This window comes from Amphiura filiformis, chromosome 17 (assembly GCF_039555335.1).
Source record: "Amphiura filiformis chromosome 17, Afil_fr2py, whole genome shotgun sequence".
NCBI lineage: Eukaryota > Metazoa > Echinodermata > Ophiuroidea > Amphilepidida > Amphiuridae > Amphiura > Amphiura filiformis.
In genome coordinates this window covers 30,395,827-30,419,408 of record NC_092644.1, presented here as the reverse complement: position 1 = coordinate 30,419,408, position 23,582 = coordinate 30,395,827, and the positions used below count along the sequence as shown (strand labels likewise).

The 23,582-nt window shown below is 36.8% G+C and overlaps 1 protein-coding gene across 4 annotated transcripts in view; it reads right to left on the bottom strand.

Moving 5' to 3' along the window:
• Positions 1-23,582, bottom strand: part of LOC140137603 (uncharacterized) — a 54,745-nt gene that overhangs the window by 9,546 nt on the left and 21,617 nt on the right. For 3 of the 4 annotated variants that reach the window (XM_072159338.1, XM_072159336.1, XM_072159337.1), the window contains exons 2-4: positions 16,692-16,835; positions 13,240-13,980; positions 11,217-11,577 (exon numbers count right to left, since the gene is read on the bottom strand). In XM_072159338.1, the coding sequence (XP_072015439.1) occupies positions 11,217-11,577; positions 13,240-13,589 (711 nt within the window). In that variant the 5' untranslated portion in view covers positions 13,590-13,980; positions 16,692-16,835. Of the gene's footprint in view, positions 1-1,206; positions 7,535-11,216; positions 11,578-13,239; positions 13,981-16,691; positions 16,836-23,582 lie in introns of those variants that run through there. The other variant, XM_072159335.1, reaches the window with a different exon arrangement.

Sequence of the window (23,582 nt, the reverse complement as noted above, 5' to 3'; positions counted from 1 at the left end):
GGTGCTCTACCAAGCAGCTGGGCAGTGGTACACAGTGTCATCGCCCCGATATCTTCATGGCAGAAAATGCCATGGTAGGTTGAATCCACAGCCACGCATGGCATTGTGTTACCACCTGTTTAATAGTTTTTAAATGCATCTATAGTGGGCTGAAGGACATCCGACTAAGGCTAATGACATTAGCCTGTGACTGACCTCTGTACGGTCAGCGAGCATACATTCGCCATTGTCATCTGCTTATTATAGACTGCCTCTACTATAGTCTCCTACACAGCCAGTTTGTGTCAGTCGGTCTGACACTCGTTGATCCTGTATGTTCGTGATAGCCACATACAGTCTAGCCCGAGACTACCTCCACGAGGGTCTACGCTGCGCTATTTAAAATCTTGAATTTTGGTCACTTTTTCAGCTCAAGATGCAAGCTACTCTCTCAAAGCGCAAACTAACGATTATCATATCTGTTCAAAATATATATTCAAGTGCAAGGAACCACATCTGGTTTCTTTATACGAAATCATTTACGGGAGATATTCATCATTTTCCACCCCGGTATCCAAAGATTTATCGTCTGAATATCAATCGTGCATAGCACATTTACGTGTATCGATCCTGTGTATTCATTTCAGTGTCTCTGGTTGAATAATGTAATTATTAACCGGGCGATGTCGGTGTGGTAGCAATAGGAATCTGGCAGTGTACATATATGAACTTTCATTTTTCACAGCTTCAGGAAATGTCCAGACAGTTATACTAACTATGAATATTAAGAAAATTATTAAGTCAATTATATTGTTTTAGAATTGGCTCATGAATTTATGGTTAGGAATAGAAAGGTTCACTTGGTTATAATGTATAATGTTCATCTAATATTTCTATGGCTATCCCAATTTTGACAGTCATTGCCAGTTAGAACTTAAGGATTGGGATTTAGCTATGTTTCATTTGGCAAAACAGGATAATATATTTTTCATTCCAAAAAAATTAATGCTGTATATTTCTGGAATAGGGGATTCTCGCCTAATTCTTGAGCCTGGAATGTATTCAAATTCCAGGGTAAATAATTTGAAGGTCACAAAAGAATCAGATTATACTTTTTTCTTCATTGTTTTATTTACAGTAACAATATAATGTACCTGTAGGGAATGAGCTTCACAAAAAAATTCAGTGCATATATATTTGTACATAAATAAAAAATAAGTTGTTAAAAGCAGTATTTTCATGACTTGCATTACAATACATTGAATTCACTGGCACATTAATACAATGGATATTCATATATATACGCATGTACTTAGTCATTAGAAATTGAAATATAAATATAGGGGGATCTACTATCTATAGATATCAATGAACATGATTGACAATATGAGAATGTTTATGGTTCCATGAGAACAAATGCATATGCCTAAAAAATCAGATTTTACATTTTTTTTAAATTGTAAATCAATAAACTACATATTCATGAAGTTACAGTTCACTGTAGAAGTAGTGATGTAACAGGATTAATTACCATAGCAAAAGATGAATACAATTTTTGAATGTTTTGCCCTGCACTACAAGTAGGCTGCACTCATCACCTGTCATGTCTGTATGCAATCATAGATTAAATATAATACCGCTCTTTTCAAAGACACTAATCGTATATGTCGGTATAGTGATGTCCGCATGTGAAATTTCTATATAATTACGATCCAGTTTTTGCCTATTCTTTGATAATCAATGGTGCAATGTAGAGTTACAGAGTACGTCTAGTGCCTGACAAAACATTCAAAAATTGTATTAATCTATTGCTATGGTAATTAACCCCTCTTACACGGCGAATTACAATGTTACCGTCCCCATTCGACGACTACAAGAGGGGACTTTTGGGTGAATGACTTTTTTACAAATTGTGAAAAATCTCATCATTGTGCACATTAATTAACTTATAAAAATGCACTTCAAAAAGGAGCTTGAAAGCTGCTTAAAAACTTCTTTTGAAGTGCAGAACTTAATTAATCACTTCTTACATGTAGGTAAGAAAATTAGAGGGAAATTATATTGGAAAAAAAGTGTAAATGCTGCTTCTTGTGAAACAGGAAGTCAAGTTTTTGTCAGTGCAACATTATCGTATATATATGTGACACAATCTGGTCCATGGGGGCCAAAGGAGGCAATTTTGACAATTGAGTTACTGTAATTATACAAACAATAGGCTATCATTTACTGAAAACACCAAAGGTCTAGCATACTTGGTGCTAAAGTTATGAAGTTTTTTGATGTCTATTTTCCTTGTATTTTATTGTTATTTACTCCATATTTTTACCTTTTTCTCAGTTTCAAATTTGCCGCCTTTGGCCCCCATGGACCAGATCGTGTCACATATGCAAAATTAGGCAACATCGTAAATCAAAATTATGCATGTACTTGCAGTAATAAAAATTAATTGACTGCCCTGATGTGGCAGTGACATCAGTGCACATTTCATTGGGGTGCAGCCTCAAATCGCTAGTGTTCTCTCAAATCTCTTGAGTACACACGCACATTGTGAAAGACCCCGCACAGATGTGGAGGCAAAACAGCTGCTTCAACATGTTGACGCAACTGCCACATCAGTGTGAAATATGGTACATAGAAAGTCAGTGGAAATGTTCCCATATATTGATTCTCACATAACTTTGAAATAGGAGCTTTACAGGGCTTTCGCTTTTTTTTTAATCAACTAGTCTGCTGCCTCAGCTAGGACAATTTGCTGTATTTTACAACTTGCCCACAGCATTTCAACATTTTTGATCCAAAACCATGTACATAATCAAGTTTTTCATAAATAGAACTATTGACTATTGACTATGGTCAAAGAGTGAAACACCAAAGGGCAAGGAATTTCACACACTTTTCATCTCCTTTGAAAGTATTTTGACGTTTAGAGTCAAATTCCCAAGAGTTAAATCTAATTTCCAATTGAAAATGTGACGGAAAATTGAACAAATTGGGGAATTGAGGGCTGTTTTACAATGGAAACACAGGCAAGTGCCTGTGGCATTACAGTTTGCCCAAGGCATTTACAGAGCTGGCATTTGCTACCGGACAGGTGCCAGATGCAAGGAGCAGCCCTGCTTTGAAAGGCTAAACACTATAGACCACAATGTTTTAATTGAGACAAATTGTGCCCTCTTACATGATGTTACATGTACATCAAGGTCACATTTTGTTCCGCAATGAAAAGGCGTTGTCGATCACATGATTTTGCACGCCACAACTCTGAACAGTAATGAATACAATGATTGTCACAACACTGTTTTGGTCAGAATCACTGTCTGATCAATATTTTTCTTTCCCCCGGAAAATGCCATTGCTACGGATAAATGTGATATGTAAAGCTGTACAAGAAATGTGCTTACTGTAAAATGAAACAGTTTTGGTGATATGAGTTTGCACCCCAACTTGTTTGTGAAATATTTTAACTTTAAATTTCCCTGGACAAAGTAGGCCTACTTAGTAATTGCATTCTTGCATAAAAATGCTAATTTTACACTATTTTCTAGTAATATGTGAGTCCCCATATATATGGGAGACTCCATGTAGTATTTCAAACTGAGTTGTATTCTGTGAGTTTTCTGATTGTAAAATCACTTCTTATAAAAGCCTCCCCTCCTTTTTGAAAATGTTACCCCGGAGAGTGAATACAGTAAGTACAAACATGCCCATAGATGTATGCAAAAATGAAGCTGCCTCATCGCTTTACATCATTGAATACACACAGCCACGCCAACATAGATCATATTTCATAAGCATGATTACATAAATTTCATAGCATGAGCTTGTTACAATAATTATATAACCTTTGAGTTTGAGTTGGAACTAATAATACTGTTTAATTGTTTGTAGAAAAATAGTTTATCCACTACAATGGTAAGCCTACATTCTCATTATTTATCTACTTTATACATTCATACGTGTATGTATGTACAACTGACTTCTTTAATATTTACAATACATGTACACAATGCAAAAATATCTAAAATGAAAACGTCCCCTTCAAAGAATTGACGTCACCAGTTTACAAGCATCAGATTAGTTCACAAAGTTTGAAAATCATTTCAGAACATTTCCCAGGGACCATTTGCAGTGCGTCATAAGCCCTATTTAGTTGCTGCTGAGCGACATTACACTTTCTTTTTTCCGCAAGTGGCACACACGAAGCAGTATGCTGGCAGCGGCACTTAAAAACTCAGTAATGCACCAACCTGGTCCCAGAATATTTCCCTCTTTTACATTCTCACCTCGTAATTCCTTGCAGAAGCTAATCAATTGGAAGTGGATATCATCATGCAAAGTAATAACTTTGGATACAAGTGAAGTGGCTAGATATAGGCACATTTCTGAAGTCTTGTCTCCCACTAGTAAGGAAGTTGAACCCTCAGGTCTGTTACAATTTCTGGGACATGTTCAAAACTAAAGCAAAATAAAGCACCTCGCTGATTTTTGACAAAATAAAGAACATTCAAGATTACATGTACATGTAGTAGTTTTAACTTGCAACTTAACCCCCTGAGCACTACCTGCCGATCTAACATTGCCTCTGATTGGTTTAAGTACATGATATTTTCACTTTAATCACCAATCAGAATGGAGGTTTGCAAATAATTCACTCCAATTTTTTGTGTGATAAAATTATTCTAACAATGTTGCTGATTGGGCCAATTGACAATGAAAACTTCTTTTTGGCCAATCGGCAGGTAGTTCTCATGGGGTTAAAAAGCATCATCATATTAAACAGAGCTGCAAATTATAGCAATTTGTGCTGCACACACTAAATAAAACATTTCAGAAGTGTTCTAGACCCTATCGAATACTACGTCACTCGTCCTCATTTAAATAAAATGCTGTCCACCAAGAGGCCTCCACGGTGCAATTCACTGTCATAATACAACAAAACCAGTGATAGGTATGAAGGTTGTGGACTTTAATTAGAGACATGTCCCTCTGACATTTACAGCTGTCCACCAACATGGCTGCCATTTCATATTGTTACACCGTTCTGAATGGTTTTATATATTCAATAGGGTCTATAGACCTATTCCAGCCATGGGCTATTCTACTAGTTGAAAGACATGACCTTAATCTCCCACACAGGGGGTGTAGATTCAAAATGAGCTTTACTCATTCAGGTAACCCCATTTGAAATTCATATTCCGTGATATGAAGATGAAGGTCATGTCTTCCATAGGGGTGTATATGGATTTCAACAGAAGAGTCCATTAATGACATATAAAATTGACCTTCTTTAGTTGATTTCATTCAAGTTTAAGTCAAATATGTTTGGAATAAAGGTACGTACAAGTTCCATGAAATTTATGAACATGTTTCAAGACTGCAGAAAATCTAGGGTTCAAATCAAAACTCGACCGCCGGTTGCCTGCTGGTTCTAAGTCTATGGGAATATACATGTACACAGTAATTAGGCCAGGCGTCACACCCTGGTTCACTTGGCTGGTTGATATCATCCAATCGTCCAAGCAAGTAATACAATTTTCAAGTGGAGTGATTTCAAGTGGTTTTATACAAATGTAGCACAATAGGGAGAATTGATTTTCCTTCCCTGGAGTTCTCTTCATGTTACTCATGCATTCTTAATTCATATAGCAATGACCTCTAACAACTGAATGGAACCGCCAATAACCGGCGGGCAACCGGTGGTCAAGATTTGATTTGATCCCCTATAAGGGCTCATATTGAAATACCCTACCACGTTTTCACACAGAAAGAAGGCAGGATTCCCCTAGCTAAGCGCGCGCCTCAGGAAAGCTTGGGCATAAAACGGATGGATTAAATGCATCAGTGATACACCCTGCCCAGGATTTTAACAAAAGAAGGCTAGCACAGGAAAGCTGCAGGATGCATGGCGCACACCTTCCTGTGTAAGGGAATTTCAATATGAGCCCTAATTGAAGACCAAATTAGAAAGACTAGTTTGCGTCTGACGTCAGTGCAAAGGCGTGACATGATTGGTTGCTGACCTGCGCAGTACGGCATTTTTGGTCTGGTTGTCAGGACGTCATACACAAACTAGTCTTTCTAATTTGGTCTTCAATAATCTTGTACGTACCTCTCTACATTACAGTTTACTATAGTCAGTTAAATGGAACTCATAATTTTTACAATCCTACAGTAAACTTTCCTCTGGCCTGATAAACTTGTTCTGATGAACTTGTTGATATTTTACTGAACTTTTAAGTTGCTTCTAAGTAGAGCTATAAAATATTCACCGTTCATACTAACTTGTGATGGTCAATTGATCATTTGCGGTTACCAAGAATGATATGTCATCACTCATTCCTAGGACCCATCTTTACTCATCAGTATTTGGTTTATATGTAGCATCTAGGACCATGGAAGCAGATGCCTCATCAACAGAGCTATCCTCAGAAATCTGTGGTAGTGCTGAACTCATTTCAGCTTGTCCAACTGAAGTATCAACTGATGAAAATACTACAACATCCTGATTCAACCCAAGCCCACTTGACTGATACGTAGGGCCAGGGACCATGATTGGTCGCGGTTCAGAGGATGAACTCATCACAGTTTGGCCAGCAGACGTTTGCACCATTGATACTTCCACTATGTCCTGGTTCGACCCATCGCTGCTTAGCTTGTAAGTAGGATTAGGGACCATGGTGGGTGCTGGCTCACAGGACGAACTCATCGCAGTATGGTCACCAGAAGTATGAACTGATGACACTCCCGCAATGTCCTGGTTTAACCCATCACCACTTAGCTTGTATGTAGGATTAGGGATCATGGTGGGAACGGGTCCTGGGGATGAACGCATCACAGTTTGGCCAACAGAAGTATGAACCGAGGACATGTCCACTATGTTCGACCCTTCACCACTTAGCTTGAATGCAGGATTAGGGATCATGATGGGTAAGGGTTCATGGGATGAAGTCATCACTGTTTGGCCACCAGAAGTATGAATTGGTGGAACAAATCCTCTTTGCTGCTGTCCAAGCATCTCTAATGTTTCTTTTTTCATCTTCGCTGATTGTGTGCTTACTGTTTGAACTAATGAAGTAGGAATTTGGAGAAGCCTTAGGTCGTGAACTTGTGAAGGGTTTAGGCTTAAAGATGGCTGCTGGCGAAATTTTTTCTCACTGAAGCTGCCTGGGGGAAGAAGCCCATGTTGTATAATGGATGCTTGCATAGTAGGCGTAATACAAGCTGGTGGCGGGGCATGAAATCTAAACGTATACTCCTCTATCGTAGCAAGATCGCTATTCTGTCTCAATTCTTCTTCAATTTCACTTGGCGCTCTTTTGATGAAAGTGTCTGACAACCCTGTTGCATTTTTCACCGTAATGAGCATTCCTAACTTGGCTTCTTGAAGTGCTGTGGCCGCCAATACATACTGCTCTTTGGGTATACTGGGTGTTCGGAGGTACTTGGGGCCGTATCTTCGCACTGCGTAGTGTGTGGATATGGGTCCCGCTGACAGGAGTATGGCAGACATTATGGTCCTAATGGTCACTTCTTTTCTTTGAAAACTCCACTTTCTCTGCGAATTCAAAGTCAGAAAACAGAAACTCTTTCAAAAGGTTGCATAAATTGACATGATAATAAAAACATGCAAAATCATGACTAAGTCTAAAAACAGGTGCTCTTCATTCAGAAAAAAAGCATCAACTTCAAATTTTGTCACATCATGGCGATAGGTTACATTAAGATCTACAAGTCATGAAATTGTTAGTAGGGTTTATTGATTTGATTGTCTGCATTGAATCGGGGACACATATCCACTCACTACATTGCACTTGTGCAGAAGATGAAAATGATGCACAAGAGAACCCATCAGGTTTATTCATTCTTATTATGTCACAGGTGTCAAGTATGACAGTCCTATGAACCACATATCTTACATCTTCAATAGGCTGTTGTTGAGACTACCCTTGTGCAGCTCCTAAGCTGTTTTTTCCCAATTTGAATATCTTCAACTTTGTAAAGTATACTACTATCACATGTGAAGAGATTTATAGATTTTCAGCATTTCATTCAAACAAACACTATCTTCACAAATAGCCAAAGATTAATGACTATTAAAGTCGCCGCCTGAGAATTAAACTCGGAATGTTGCGACTGACATCAGGGTAGAAGAACGGTGCAGCATATTTTGTGATTGACGTCCAACGCAACATTCTGAGTTTAAATCTGGCAGTGACTATAGCCCCACAACTTTCCAAATTTATTCTGGCGGTGACTATTATAATAACTGCAATGGTTTGACTACATCTCAAAGTAAATATGTTAGAATATAGCCCCATGTGTAATCCTGCAAAAATTGCATTAATTATTAATTTCATATGAATAGTATTGTATACATGTACTGTAAACAAGTGCTAAAATAGAATGATATAATATTGGGCATGTTCGAAAGCAGGTTCTTGACACAGGTCAGTGCTGTGTAAGCCTAATTTAATTTGATAAGTTTGCCCAGTACATACAATATATAAATAATCTAAAAATTATAATTTGCCTTCCTTATGCCCTCCTCCAAAGGATGATGATAATGATGAATATACTCCTCTTGTACACCAATAAATGGCAGTGGGTAATGGTCCAATTACTAAACTTTTGCCATGTTGGGCTTGATGCCTCCCATGTCTAAGTTATATTATAATGTGCTACATTTTTCCTATTTATCTTGAATTCTTTTTCTCCCTAAATCTTTCATAAATAGAGCAATGTTACAAAGGAGCTCCCTATTTATTTGCTCATCAAAGTTTTGACCGGTAATTTTAAAAGCACATCACTGGTTGGCCGATTCAGTATGGGAAGTGCCATATCATTCACATTGATACCCACCACCAAAAACTTTTTGCTTGCTAAACAGTCTCTCAAAATCAAAGAAACAGGCATATCTTGGGGAAAATACTGGCAGTTTGCCCTTTGATGTCACTCACCTGGTCAGACCTAGCTACAAATCTGTTGAAACTGTTGAAGCTTTTTTTGCACACAAAACAAACAAACAAACATGTTCACCACCACCAAATCTAAAAGCTTTAATTTCATTAACCTGATAATACTAGAATATCTGAGGATGCACACATACTAATGAAATGAATAATACTCAAATGAACAAATTTGAACCAAAGTAGGAATATGCACAAGATATACATTCATGATATTTCTGTCAACCACATGGAAGCCCACTTGTGTTCATCTTCATATTTCATAAATTAATGTGATTCCAGATTGGTACACAAGTTTTTACTCAAATTTAGCAGCTGAAACTAAAATAGTCCCAGGTTCTCATGCAATCCATATTGGGTAGGTAAATTGCTTCAAAACTGATCAGGGTTGTCACTATGCTGGACGGGCCGTCCGGCATATTTCAGAAGGGGATGATGATATTTCATCATAAAAAGCGCAAACAAAATTTCTAGGAGGGTGGTACCCTCAAAGCCTATTCCCTGATCCCTAAGCGTAAAAAGATAGTGCTTCGCCTTCAATATTTTAACCAATACTTTTTTGGTCCTGGTGACAACTCTGTTCCTGATATTATATAGAACTTGCTCTTTTTTCACCAATGGTTGATACAAAAATTACCAAATTCCAACAAAAAAATAGAAGATATGCAGGCAACTTGATGTGAAGAGGCTCTTACTTTTGATGCACCCTTTTTCATCACCGTGTACTTTATGTCAGCTGAATATTGAAGTATGTGACCACTATAGTCCAGATGATATGATGCAAGCACAATCTTCAGATTCTAATATTTTTTTAATCATTCTTTTTAAATTACTTATAAAATTCGAAACATGAGATTATTGAAATCATATACAAGATATATTCTGGTAACCTGCATCTTTTGTTTGTGCTTCAATATATAACTTTTCATATGACTGTCTCCAGCTCTCATCACCAGTCTAATTTATAGTCCAAAATAGTGGTTTACTAACAGTTAAAGTTGTAAACATGATAATTGACAAGATCGCCTGCAAATGCACCATTCATGATGAAGCTCGGGACTGTCTTTTTGAAATGACAGGAGAGCATTAAACAACTCTTTTGGAGCCTTCAAGGAGAGCTGTTTAGCATTTACAATATAATGTACTTGGAGAGAATGGCCAACTAAGGAGAGCTAAAATCACTCTCCTATATCAGATTTCAGGAGAGCAGTAGAGAGCAATTGCTCTCGCTCTCCTCAAAAGGCAGTCCCTGGAAGCTGCACATTGGTATTTTCTACATCCTATATGCAATTTTAATGCTGTAAAATCACCCTTCACCATGAACAGTTTTTGCCAATAATCTGTCTAATGCCAGTAACCAATGGTTACTAGTAACTGGTGAGGAAATCTGTTGCAGGCAACCAGTACAGTGAATACAATCTTGTTTCTAGTACCAAGTATTTTGCAAATTTGCCTTTGCCTATGCATTGAATTCAGCATTGAGTTATTTTGAGTAATTCATATCAAAGTAGGATTGACATAGGGCGTGTGAAATTCTACATCTTTGACACATCATAAATTGTACTGTGCCACAGCAGCTGAAGGAAACATCCAGCCATGCATTGCAGTGTATCTGCTGGCTTCATAGCAAATGTACACAAAAAATAAGTAAGAGGCACTTAATAATGAATAGTTGTAACATGTTACCTGGGGGTAATATTTTTCAAACGCGAAGTCTAAGCACCCTAACATTACTTTTGGACTCTGTTGCTATAGTTACTATCCACAGTGGTTGCATCTTCAATGTGGCCTCACGATATGTGCTCGCTAAGTCTGCGAGGGCCACAGATTCCGGCTATAAGCACCCCTGAGTAACTGAAATGGCATGTGCAGTTTTATTATGGCAACCTGTAAAGCATAATGGGATAGTCCTTTTTTTTCCTCTACACTGGTATCTCTCCTACATGTGCTGGATCCGTGGTGCGTTTTATTCACATGTATATATATATGTCTTTTATACTTTTACTTTGTGCAATATATTTTTCCATCTTTTATCTAATTTTGTTATTTGATATTGTAACCAGTGTATGAAGCCAAATAAATAAATAAATAAATAACTTTGTGACATTCCAAAATTGTATTGCAATGAAATTGAAAATATTGTATCACAGTGAAAGTCGCACTGGAGAAAATTGCTACACAAATTGTGCTTTTATGTCTTTCTATCAATTCACTAACTTCACTGCATAGGGAAGGCAATTTGCATAATCATATTCAGAAATCTCAACTCACCTTTGATTGTGATCCAGGACTTCCCGAAGAGCCGTTGATGTACTCGGGTCTGTTGGATGAACTGGTATCGGGGCCATGTTGATACTTAAATGGGGATTGGAGAATATAGGGCTGATGTGGCTGCTGTGTCAGACTTCCCGATGTTAAATCAAGGCCAGAGGGTGCACTATGAGGGAAGGGGAGAACTTGTGAATGTGAGATGTCTATGTCGCTCATCGATGCCGGCTGATCTACGTCAAATTGAGTTGGTAATCCTGGGAGAGTTGCTGCTAGTGAGTTTTCGCCTGAGTGGGAGTTGGTAATGTGTTCGCTTAGGAGTTCAGGTCGGTCGAATGTTTGGTTACAAATCACGCATGTGAAACTGTTATGGAAAAATATTAAACAAGAATGTGTATTGTGTAAGATTGTTTCTTTAATTTGGAAATTACTTCAGAAAACACTGTCACAACCAATCACACACTGGGTATCATTGATGAGCGTGTTCAGATGTGGTATGATTGTTTCCACCAACCATGTACCGTATTGCTTTTTACATGATGCAACACATTTACTGTAGTGTCCACTGCATCATGGTTAAATACACATTCAAATTGCCAGAAATTAATTGGTTGTTTTGATTGGTCACGCATGATGTGTGTATAAGTCCTCCTGAAAAGGTCCATTAAAAGCAATACTTTAAAAGTACTTTAAAACAGACTAACGTTCTCATGCACTGTTGATATCATCATTTATTTGATGATGACAACACAGCATCAGGGTTCCCGTTAAGGATTTAAAAATGTGCGTCATGTGTGATGCAAGTTTGCTGACAAGGTTGAAAAAACTTGCGTCCAGACATATTTTTGTGCGTCCATCTGAAATTCACGAGCAATCATACCGGGAAACGCCGCGGAATTTCATGATCAGAACGGCAGCCCCTTGTTGCTAACACACATACCCGTACCCCGGTCTACACTTCATCAAATGTTGATTGTTAAAATAAAATAAAAGTGCATTTTCGCCGTGATATTCCATCTCCAGTCGCTATGATAATTTTTCTCATTTTTGTGTCAGTTTTGGTCGGAAACGTGGTCAGAAACAGTTGCAAAAACATGCGAAATTTTCGTACTTTTACTTCCGGTTTTTTAATTTTAAAACGTGTTGTTGATGATATAAAAGCTAAAACACGTGTTGTAAAAAAAAAAAAAAAAAAGGGTTATCATTTGGATTTTGTCTTTAAAATTGCTTTTATTCATCGTAACAATAATACTAATAAAGGAAACATAGATTATTTATGAGAAAATAAACTTAAAACATTAAAAACTGAATATTGTCAGCTTGTGCTAAATAATTAAATAATCAGCAACTGCACGGTAGCCGCACGTCATCAGTCGAGCAAGCTTTGTAAACAAAGCATCAATGGGGACTTTCCCATCAAACAGCGATCGCATGGAAAGCTTGCAAAAAGTGCACGATTTCCTGACGTTGCATTTACAAATATTGCAGAATTTACTACAATTCTTTTAAAGCAGGTGGGTCAAAATTTTGGGGCTTTTATTATCTTTTAAAAAATATAAAAGAATAAAAATGTCTTATTTTTATCATCAATTAATGATTCAATTTTGAAGTTTTGTCTGCGTCCACATGCATGTGATATGGACGCAAAATACTTGACTAGCCATGTGAACTTAAGCGCCCAAATTTGTAAAATACGCTGCCTGGACGCAATGACGCATTACACTAACGGGAAGCCTGCACAGCATAGTGGTTTGAAATTTGGTGGACAATTTAATTGTAACAAGTAGAGAAAGCTGTTCAGTAAATTGTAAAAAAAAAAAAAAAAATTAGCACCAGTTCTGCCCGTCCCCTGATGATATTCTTACAATAATTTCAATTCCCCAAATCAAGAAATTTCACTGAAACTGTCATAGTCACTGTGAAAGGTGGGTTGATATGTGGTGTTCCTCATAGCTCAACATTGGTACTTTCAATATTCATATTGTATGTGAATGCTATTATCAACACATCAGATATTATACATTACCTTTGGCTCTGCAGTTCTGCCTGTCGAGATATCAAAGCTTGTTGCGCCTGCTGTCTATAGGCCAGGGTCTTCGCAAACTGATTCAAACCGCGCCCCCTCCCCCTTCCTCGAGTTGAACCACCATGCCCAGGCCTCATGTGGAATGTCTGTGTATGCTTCTGTAACACCTGTACACTTCTGAATGCTTTGTGACACATTGCGCACTGGTAAGGTTTGGGCGATATAGGTACGGTGTACTTCTGAGAGTTACTTCCTTGCCCCGTCATACCGAACCCAGTCTGAAAAGACGACATTTGAGATGTATCCATGCTCTCCATCGAGTACGACATTTGCTCGGTGGCATCTGCCATTAAACCTTGTTCACTTTGTGACCCACCAGCCTCATCATCCTCTGCTTCAACTTTGATCCTCACACCTGCGCCATATCTTGCGAATCTAAACTTGTGTCTGTTTCTGCTTTTTCAACAGTTAAATGCAACGGCATAACAGATCCGTCATCGCCGCCACTCCCATCACTTTCTTCCTTAAACCCTGCTTCATCTCCAATTTGGACGGACTGGTCTACCGATGGCATGCCTGTTTCGCCTGATACAGGCCTCCCCCCAGCCACTCTTCTGAGAGCATTTCCAATGTAAGATCTCCGCAAGCTACCGTGGCATAATACTGATGGCTCGTGGTGTCGGTTACATCTTTCATTTTAACTAGAATTTCACATCCTGTCTGGGTGGCTAGTGCATGGGCCTGCAAACATTACAAAAAGATGTTAAGTTTAAGTTCATTATGCAAGATAAGTATAACAAATAGAGGAGTAGGCCTACATGTAATAGATGTCATAAGGTGTTTACCTTCTTGAAGATTGTAGTTTTTCTTCAGGTTATTCGTAACCCATTCCCCGAGCATTTTGTTCTGATAAACCATATCAAAACAACTTAATTTTGTAAATCATAATTGCCACTATCTGGCATTGGGGATGTAAAAAGGCGCCATCTTGTGTCCTACATGTAGCTTATTGCTACACATTATTACATGTATATCGTTCAAATCAAAATACAAATTGTTCTAAAAACTTAAAATCATCTCTACAGCCATTGGCTAATTGCTCATAATATTTATATAATTATGAGTGTGATCGGAATCCGTCCCTCACGTGAGGGACGGACATCAATAGATTAATTGCTGTGTTTAATTAACCCTTGTTAAAATTTATTCCTCTAAGTTAGGTTAATATATAACCCTTCAACCAATAGTTATTTCATGCATGAAAATGTTGCCACATGTGCATCAATTATTTCGCTATACAAAATTTTCACGTGTGAGGGACGGAAATCAATAGAATAAGCAATCACCACCATTAGTTACATCTTCAAGTTTTCTATTGAAACTTATACACATGTTTAATCAATATATACTTTTCATGAAAGAGTAATGTTCCATCCCTCCAAAAATTAAGAAATTTGACTCAGTTTGTTTTCAAAGGCGCCTATGAAGCGGTCCAAAGTTTATGTGAGGGACGGACATTTTCTATGTGAGGGACGGACAAAATGTTACAAAATTTCAAATTTGGCAAGATTTCTCCAAATCCACCCCTAATGCTATCCTTGACATCTAAATGAAATGCAGTTGTCAAAATAATTCAAGTTCAGTGGAAATATCATATGATTATACCCCCTAAATACTTGTGTGAGGGACGGACAGCTTGTCTGTGAGGGACGGACATATGATGGCCTAAATATCTTATTCAGTGTGTATTTCACTTTTAATTTCAAATTACACAGAAGTTTTACTTCATGCTGTTTGTTTTCAATATCCAATTGTAGTTTTACTGATAAAGAAGCAGTAATTAACAATAATATTAATTTTAATAAGTTGGTGTGAGGGACGGACAGACCCTCTTTTTTAGCAACGGGATCTTCAATTCCAAATGTTTGAGAGCATGACCTTCTGGGATTGGCATGAATTTGTTTTAGACAGACTCTCTGACTGGGTAGAAGAATTGGGTTTAATATTTAGTGGCCAAATATTTTCACTCAACATACATTGGTACCTGTACATCCAAAATAAGTTGGTGTGAGGGACGGACATGTCAGTCCCTTAATTAGTTAAGGACTAATAACTCTTAGATTTAAAGATTGGTAATTTTAGTTTCTTTATCTCTAGTAAGGTGAGCACTAATATTGATAGATGGGGTGTATGCTATTTTAATTCCTTAGAATATTTCTCAGAGAAACAACTTTTTTGGATTTTTATCCGTGAGGGACGGACAAAATTTCTAGCATTCACCTTCCATGACCTCCAACTCTCTTCTGAAAGACATCTAATTAAAAAATCTCATTGATATTTCATGTGGCAGGGGTTGCACTATTGATGTAAACAAAAATATTTTCACTCAACATACATTGGTACCTGTACATCCAAAATAAAGTTAGTGTGAGGGACGGACATGTCCGTCCCTCACATTAATTAAGGACTAATAACTCTTAGATTTAAAGATTGGGAATTTTAGTTTCTTATCTCTAGTAAGGTGAGCACTAATATTGATAGATAGGGTATATGCTAATTTAATTCCTTGAAATGTTTCTCAGAGAAAAAACTTTTTGGATTTTTATCTGTGAGGGACGGACAAATTTCTAGAGTTCACCTTCCATGACCCCTCCTATCTTCTGGAAGACATCCAATTACAAATCTCATTGATATTTCCTGTAGCAAGGGTTGTACTAATAATCTGTAAACAAAAATTGACAATAGCATATAATCTCTTCCTAAGAGAAGTATTTTCATAAAATGCAACATAGTGTCCGTCCCTCACGCTACAAATAATGCACGCAACTTTAGCGGCATCGGAAAACACAAAATTTATGCGATAAATTTTTTTTTTTCTTTTAGATTATTAAAATATAATCCTTTCCACCAAATTAAAACCATTTTTTATGGAAATTTGAATAAATCCTATTTTTTCACCAAATGTTACCCAATTTCCGATCACACTCTAATGCTCATAAATATTCATACAATCAGAATGTATGGATTGTTTTGGAAGGAGTATGTAATGTTGGGATCTTCTCTGCTTACAGTGTGTATAAGTTTGATTATTACTACAAAGTGCTGCAGTACGTTTTAGCTTACATGTATATCCAATGAATGGGCCTAAAATCAAGAAGAAGTAGGAGGGAAACTCACTCCTCATCAGATCCAAATTAACTACACTATTTTGCAAAGACCTATCGCACTGGCTGACCAATTTAATCGCGTAAAATCACACTTGCGTCACACGATGCTACGCAGAATGATCGGCAAATGTGGTGCTGATGTGATGATGACATGATTTTAAACCATTCAGAACCTGAATTCATGTTTACGCCATAAACTGCCCCAAATCAGGCAGTGTGAAAGATCTTTGCAAAATACTGTACCTAAACTTTGTTTCCAAAGAAGCTCTCGAAGATCTATCTTACCTTCTGGAATATTGTTTTCTTCAGATTGTCCTTGACCCACTCCCTAAGGTCATCATTGTCAATAAATCTCATCTTGAATTGCGTCACAGCCACCGCTGGTAAGTAGCTGACAGTGAACTGGAGCACAAGTTACTGTCACACAAACTTAAAAGGAAAACAGAAAAATGTTATGTATTTAAAATCAATGTAACATTAATAGCTAGGAATAACTACCAGACTCATTTCAAGTGGAGGTCACTTCAATCATCCCCCAAGTCACATGGTTTTAACTCTGTATTTCTAAACCATGATTTGAAGTGATCTCCACTTGCGATGAGTCTGGTGTTTATTCCTAGCTATTTAAAATTTTCAAATATAATCCAGGTATAATAGTAGAGCATAGGCAGTACTAAGCACTGACTGGCCAAGCTGCCCATGCCCTGGGGAAAAAGTTTAAAAAAAAAAAAATCGGGACACCATACCCCTGTTTTATTTTATTTGACCAGTAAAATATGGATGAGAATGATATCAAAAAGTTGTGAGTGACAATGGTATAAATGATCATATTCTATGGCGATGTGCTATGCACAGCAATGCCATGCCACTGTGTAGAAATGGCGCTACCGGCTGCCGATTCAGCAACCCAAATCCAGATATCGCGATATGCCAGATTTGACCAACTTTTCCGATAATAACAATAGCTATCATGACAATCTATACATTTTTGTGTAGCGGAAAGACCATATTTTACCCGCTTGGGCAGGAAAATCTGATCGTCACGATGAAACAATTTTCAGGACAAAATCCCTCGTGCCGTTCTCGGTCGCATTTGTTTAGTAGTCGGTAAGATGGGAGGAGCTTACGGTGTACTTAATTTATGGGAATGTTCTATTATGCGTAGGGGAGACAGATTTATATTGTTGTGTTTCGCAAAGATGGCTTATTTTTTAATGTGCTATGTGCATATGTATATATAAAGAAATACAGAACTGTATAAATTATTCTTGAAGGAATCTGATAACACTTTATATCTCTGAAATGTGTATATCTGTTTTGTATTTTCCCCCTATGGTTACGATATCGTTGATGCTGGCATATGCTATGCATGATGCTATTTTCGTGACACAAGTATGTCAACAATGACATGAATTAGCCAAGTGACTTGCAATCTAGTAGATATAGAAATAGTAATGATAAAAGATTTTATTTAATTATAATAATATTATTGATATTTTTGGTGGTACACTGATTAATAATGATATTGGTGTGTTTTCGATATGTGAAAATTAGGTGGCCATCAATTTTAGCGCTTATATTTTCACGCTGCGGACCTTGTTGCACAGAGTACTCTCTCCTCTGTGCCTTGTTGTTAATCTAATTACCAGTCGCTCAAATCCGTACTTATTGCTGGCATTTTGGGCTTATTTATTGTTGCATTTGGCAACCCTGGATATTCCTTATGGTCGCATGTCATGAACTGGTCATCTTTTGTGTAACATAATGTAAAATGAGAAAAAAATCACCAATTTTGATTCACTTAAACACAACTTTTAATGAAAACATTTTAGACCATTAAAAGTATATATTTCTGGAAAGCTTATATTACAAGGATGCCGAATCAACAAAGTATAACATCATAATACAGGGTGGGTAAGAAATATACAGGGTGAAACAACAACAAAATTAGCATCTTTCTTGTCATGATGAACCCCATATTTTTCTTTTCTGAAAGCTATGTAGCTCAAAATAAATATGGATTCAGAAAGACATTGCATGGGCCCTTCAAGCAAATTAGGAAGAAAGAGTTTGCTATCCTCATGCTAAACATACAGGGTGGTCAAAAATTGTAAAATAATTTTACAATTTTAATGACATTATCAATCAAAACTTTTAACTCCATTTCTGGCACTAAAACTAATAGCATAATTGAATTCCTCATCAAATTTCCTTAAAAATATGTGTACTTTTGAATAAGCAGGGTGACTCTGGCAAGAGATAAGCCACTTGGAATGTCGGAGCGCTACATGCACACTTTGTACAGTAACATATAGGAAAAACTGTCTTAATTAGCATTTAATTAGGCAATTTATTAGTTACATCTTTTGTTACATTTGATCTACTATGAGGTAGATCTACAATCCAGGATGATATATGTGCAATTTGTGGTCCATGCTACTTGTACTTTTTAAGATACAAAGGTTTAAAGTTGGCCATATTTTCACAATTTTGTGTACAATCCTATGGGGCTCTCCCACCCGGCTCTCCCGCCTGGATCCTCCATTGACACATCTTACATATTGAAGTATAAATCTCAAAGTATATGTCCAATTGACTTGGGTTTTTTTGTATTTGACAAAGAACATAATTATCTACAAAATGACACCAAACTTTCTACAATAGGTATTATACTTTTGGAATAAACCAAACTTGAAGTGTGAAGAAAGCGTTTTCATGTTACGGATCCTCCATTTTTGGGTGACCTATTTGTGACATGCGACCTTATTGTTGTCTCACTCCCTATGCCGTTAACTGAATTATGAAGTGTTCCTAGTTTATCTCACCATTTTGGGCGCTGACCTCAATGCTTAGCAATTAGTGCGACTGGTAAATGCAGGCTAAATGTTATGTTTGCGCATGCGCAATAGGTCACGTGTCTTATGGTGGGACCCCAAAATACCTGGTGACGTTACATTTTTCCCTCCTCTTTCAGATTTAACTTGTTGTCGCAGAGCTATTCTTGGTCCAATTGCATCAAGTTTGGGCTCATTATACAGCCTGATTATTCTAATTTTCAAATATGTTTCTCAATTTGGATTGCCAATTTGTTTAATTAGTGAAAAATACCAAAATGTTAACGAAGATTAACCTGGTGGATAAGCGGTAGTGGATAAGCGGTAGTGGAGTATGTGCATTCTCTATGGGAGACATGGCATCCTTTTGAATTTTAAATTACATCATTGCCAAATTGTATGCTATACTTGCAAATCATACTTCAAATCAAGCTTGATCATTCATTATTCATATTCAGCTATTAATTTTATCTAATCGTGTTAACAAGTATTCACTGAGAACCGCAAGTCACAAGAACCTCAATTTTTTCCTATTCACTTACACACAAATGCCAAGATTTTCAGTCACGACATGCGTTTTGACTTTCAATTGTTGTATCTTGAGAATTATACACCCTAAGATAGGAAAAGTATACATTTTTGGAAAGCTTTTTACCCCAGGAATTCAAATATGCAGGTAAAATAAATGTAGGATACACTCTAAAGAAAATATCTTCAAAAATGTAATCAACATTTTGTGCGTGAAGTTACATATGGTCATTTTCACGGTAAAGGGTGTAACTTTTGATTTTTAGGGTCAAAATTTCAAACCACTTAAATATGTTTCTGTTTACTGTAATCATGCATAGAAGCAACTTAAATTCCAGTAAAATAGTGTTTCAAGGCTTAAACCTTTTGATTTCTGATAAAAAATTGACATTTCCATAACATTTTGGTTAAAATCTAAGAAAAATGTATTTTACATAAGCTCAGAAAATTATGACATGAAAGCTGGAATACATGTGAAATCCCATTCCAAAGTAAGTCAACAGATATAAGTTAAATTTTATACCATGTTTTGCTATGTTTGTAATTGCAATTTTGAAAATTTTTAACATCAAGGGTCATTTGCAATGGAAATTTCCCAACCTTAAACATATTTTTTAAGTTTTAATTGGGTTCCTAAAATAATTTAAATGTCTAACTTCATGTACAAATACTACTTGATGAAAGGAACCTCCCAGCCAATTTCACAGAAATTGGAGTTATTTTTTAGAATTGGCAATTCAAGCGATTTGTGTTTCGGAGGCTTCAGTTAACAACACAGGTGATCATAAAAGTAAAATAGTTGGCTAACTACTACAAGTTGACATGAAAAAATAGGTAAAAAATATCACAATTACCAATTTTCATGCTTTGCTTCTAAGTATTGAATTTCAGTTGTGACAAAAATTAAATTATCACAGCAAGTCATTTTTTTTGTTTCGGAGGCTTCATGTTTACAATGGTTAAACATGGCAGAAGTAGTTTTTTTGCAACCTTCACTGTTGGGATCATCTAAGCTGTTATTTTCTTGTGTGTATTGAATCAATGATTCTATGCGGCAGATATTGCAGATTTATAACATGATAATTTTTTTCACCCATTTGTTAAGTATGGTGTTATTTGCATGTGAAGCCTCCCAAACGGGCTTTCTTGGATATCAGTATATTTTTCAAGCATTAACCATAATATCAATTTTTTTTAAATTTATGACATTCTGCACATATCATGCAACAATTACAATGCAGATATCAATATGGAACATACCAATTTAGATATGCATAGATGATAATTAAGTTTACTGTTGTTTCGGAGGCTTCATTTGTTTCGGAGGCTTCAATTGTTAACGGAAAGTTTGTATTGGGTCCCATTTTCAAACGGTGATATATATCTCCATGATTTAAAAACAAGTGACTTGAGGATCTACTTTGCTACATTTTGATAAATAGATTGGATGAGCTCTTTTATTTATATTTGCCCAAGCTTGCTGAACAGTTTGTTTCGGAGGCTTCAAAAAAGTTAACGGAAAATCGGCTCTTTGAAGTCAAGATTTTATACAAATTTTAAAAGCTTGCAAATCAACTAATTTGTGTTACCCATTTCAAGTTAAGATATCAACTGTTATGAATCAAGAAGAAGTGAAGAAATAACCAAGAATTATGAACCAAAGCTATACCCACAAAGTTTGTTAACAATTGTTAACGGAAAATGAAGCCTCCGAAACGACAAATATCGAAGTCCGGTTCTCAAAAATACAGGGCTGTTCACAATTAAATCTAATGTGGCAGTGTTTACTGAACATATGACCGTACTTTCAGGATAAGAAACATTATCCATGAACTAACTGAAGAAAACCCAGGGTTTTACAACCATGTTACTGTTTTTTACATTTTTCAAAATGGCAATATTAGGTACATTTAAGCCTGCTAAAACTGAACGCAGTAACTCCCGAAGATGATTATGCTACCCAAGGTAGCTGCTAACTAGATGACTTATGTGGCAAAAAATCATGGAATTCTGTGGCTTTATTAGAAAACTACGGATCAAAATGTTAAAAATCCAAAGTTACACCCTTTACCGTGAAAATGACCATATATGTTCACACCCTGTATCACCACTTTGGTCAATCATATTCATAACATGGCAAAAGTATACATTTTATTTAAGCTCATAGTGTTGCCTGCCACAAAATTATAATACATTCCAGGTATTCCATATCAGTAGCAAATGCAATAAATTATGAATTTACTAGTAAAATTAATTTTTTTCATGATATCACCCTATATATTTTCTTACGCACGCTGTATATACAAACTTCATTTTTGCCTAGTTGGATTCCTTGGAACATAAGCTTTCCAAAAATGTATAGTTTTGTTGATGTGAGATGTATAGTTTTAGAGATGTAACAATTTAAGAGCCACTGTCTGTAAGATTCAGACTCTTGTGATTCAAGTGCATCACAAATTTTCTTTAAAAAAATAGGATGATGCAACTTTGGTCCAAGAAAACAATCCCAAAGTTTTAGCTTCCTCGCTCATTTTGTTTGTCCGTAAAAAAATAATGAAATTTTGGCCCCCAAAACATCGTTAAATGGTTTATCAATTAGCAGTGAGTACAAAATTGTGCGCCAACATTGGCCCAGTAAATAGAAAACTGTTTTTGAATCCTTCTATGGTGTCATTACAATTACACACAAAAATGGTTGGGTTACCATTGGCGCATCGTAATAAACAAGTTTAAAATCTTAGTGAAAAGCGCCCTTGTGTTGTTTTCTGTGGCTTGAAACTCGTTGCGCCATTAAGCACCCATATAAAAAGCAAGCAGAAGTGGATAAACTAATTATTTAGAATCAAATGCAAATACAAAATTGATGGGTGCTTGTTGGCGCTAGGAGAAAATTGGGGTCAAAGGTCAAATTTTCTTATTTTGCGTCATTTTCACGCCTCATTAATTTTGTGCGCCAAGGTCAAAGAACATTAAAAGTGGTGTTCAGTGGTAAAGAAACTATAACTCTAATAAAAGAAACAGAAATAAGCTTGGGTCCTGTTGGTTCACTATTTTTAATGATTTTCTAAATATCATCCTAAAGCCTAGTAAATAGCATATAATAGTCCCAAACAGAAATGTTTGGTAGACTCATAACCGGTCTTGATCTTACCTTTCCGATGTTGATTAAGATACTTCTTGCATCGATCCCGAGATGCCTAAAAACCAATAGTCATTTTGTCCCACATAAATGAATAAATAACAAAACCCCCGATCCCCGGTGGACTCACCCAAAAGGTGACGTCACACCATATGATCGCCCTTATCCGACTTGGGATCCCCTACTCGGACCAAACTTGTAGGGGGTGGCGGGTCGGGATAATCAACATCGGAAAGGTAAGATCGCGACGGTTATGAGTCTACCAAACATTTCTGTTTGGGACTAGACTCAGTACACGGTCGATCTTACCGCTTCGATGTTGATTAAGATACTTCTTGCATCAACATCTGAAAGATCGATCTAGCAAGTAACCGACGGATGGAGGTACAAGATTGGTCAGCATCTGATCAGGGATCGGGAGCGGTAACGATGGTTTTCGCGAGGTCAGAAAATATTTTCCCCAACGGTCGGGAAACAAAAAGACCACGCGATCACAGACATAAACCTCCTTACTTAATAAGTTTGGTGGTTAAGAATAGCGACACTGGTTCTTACCATGCTGAGTATTCTGTATAGTCTGAAAACCTGGTACCCGTACACCACCGTATTATGATCGCCCGAACAATGTCCCGGTAAACCTCCGCCCGTCTCTGATTACTAACGTAACGGAAGTAT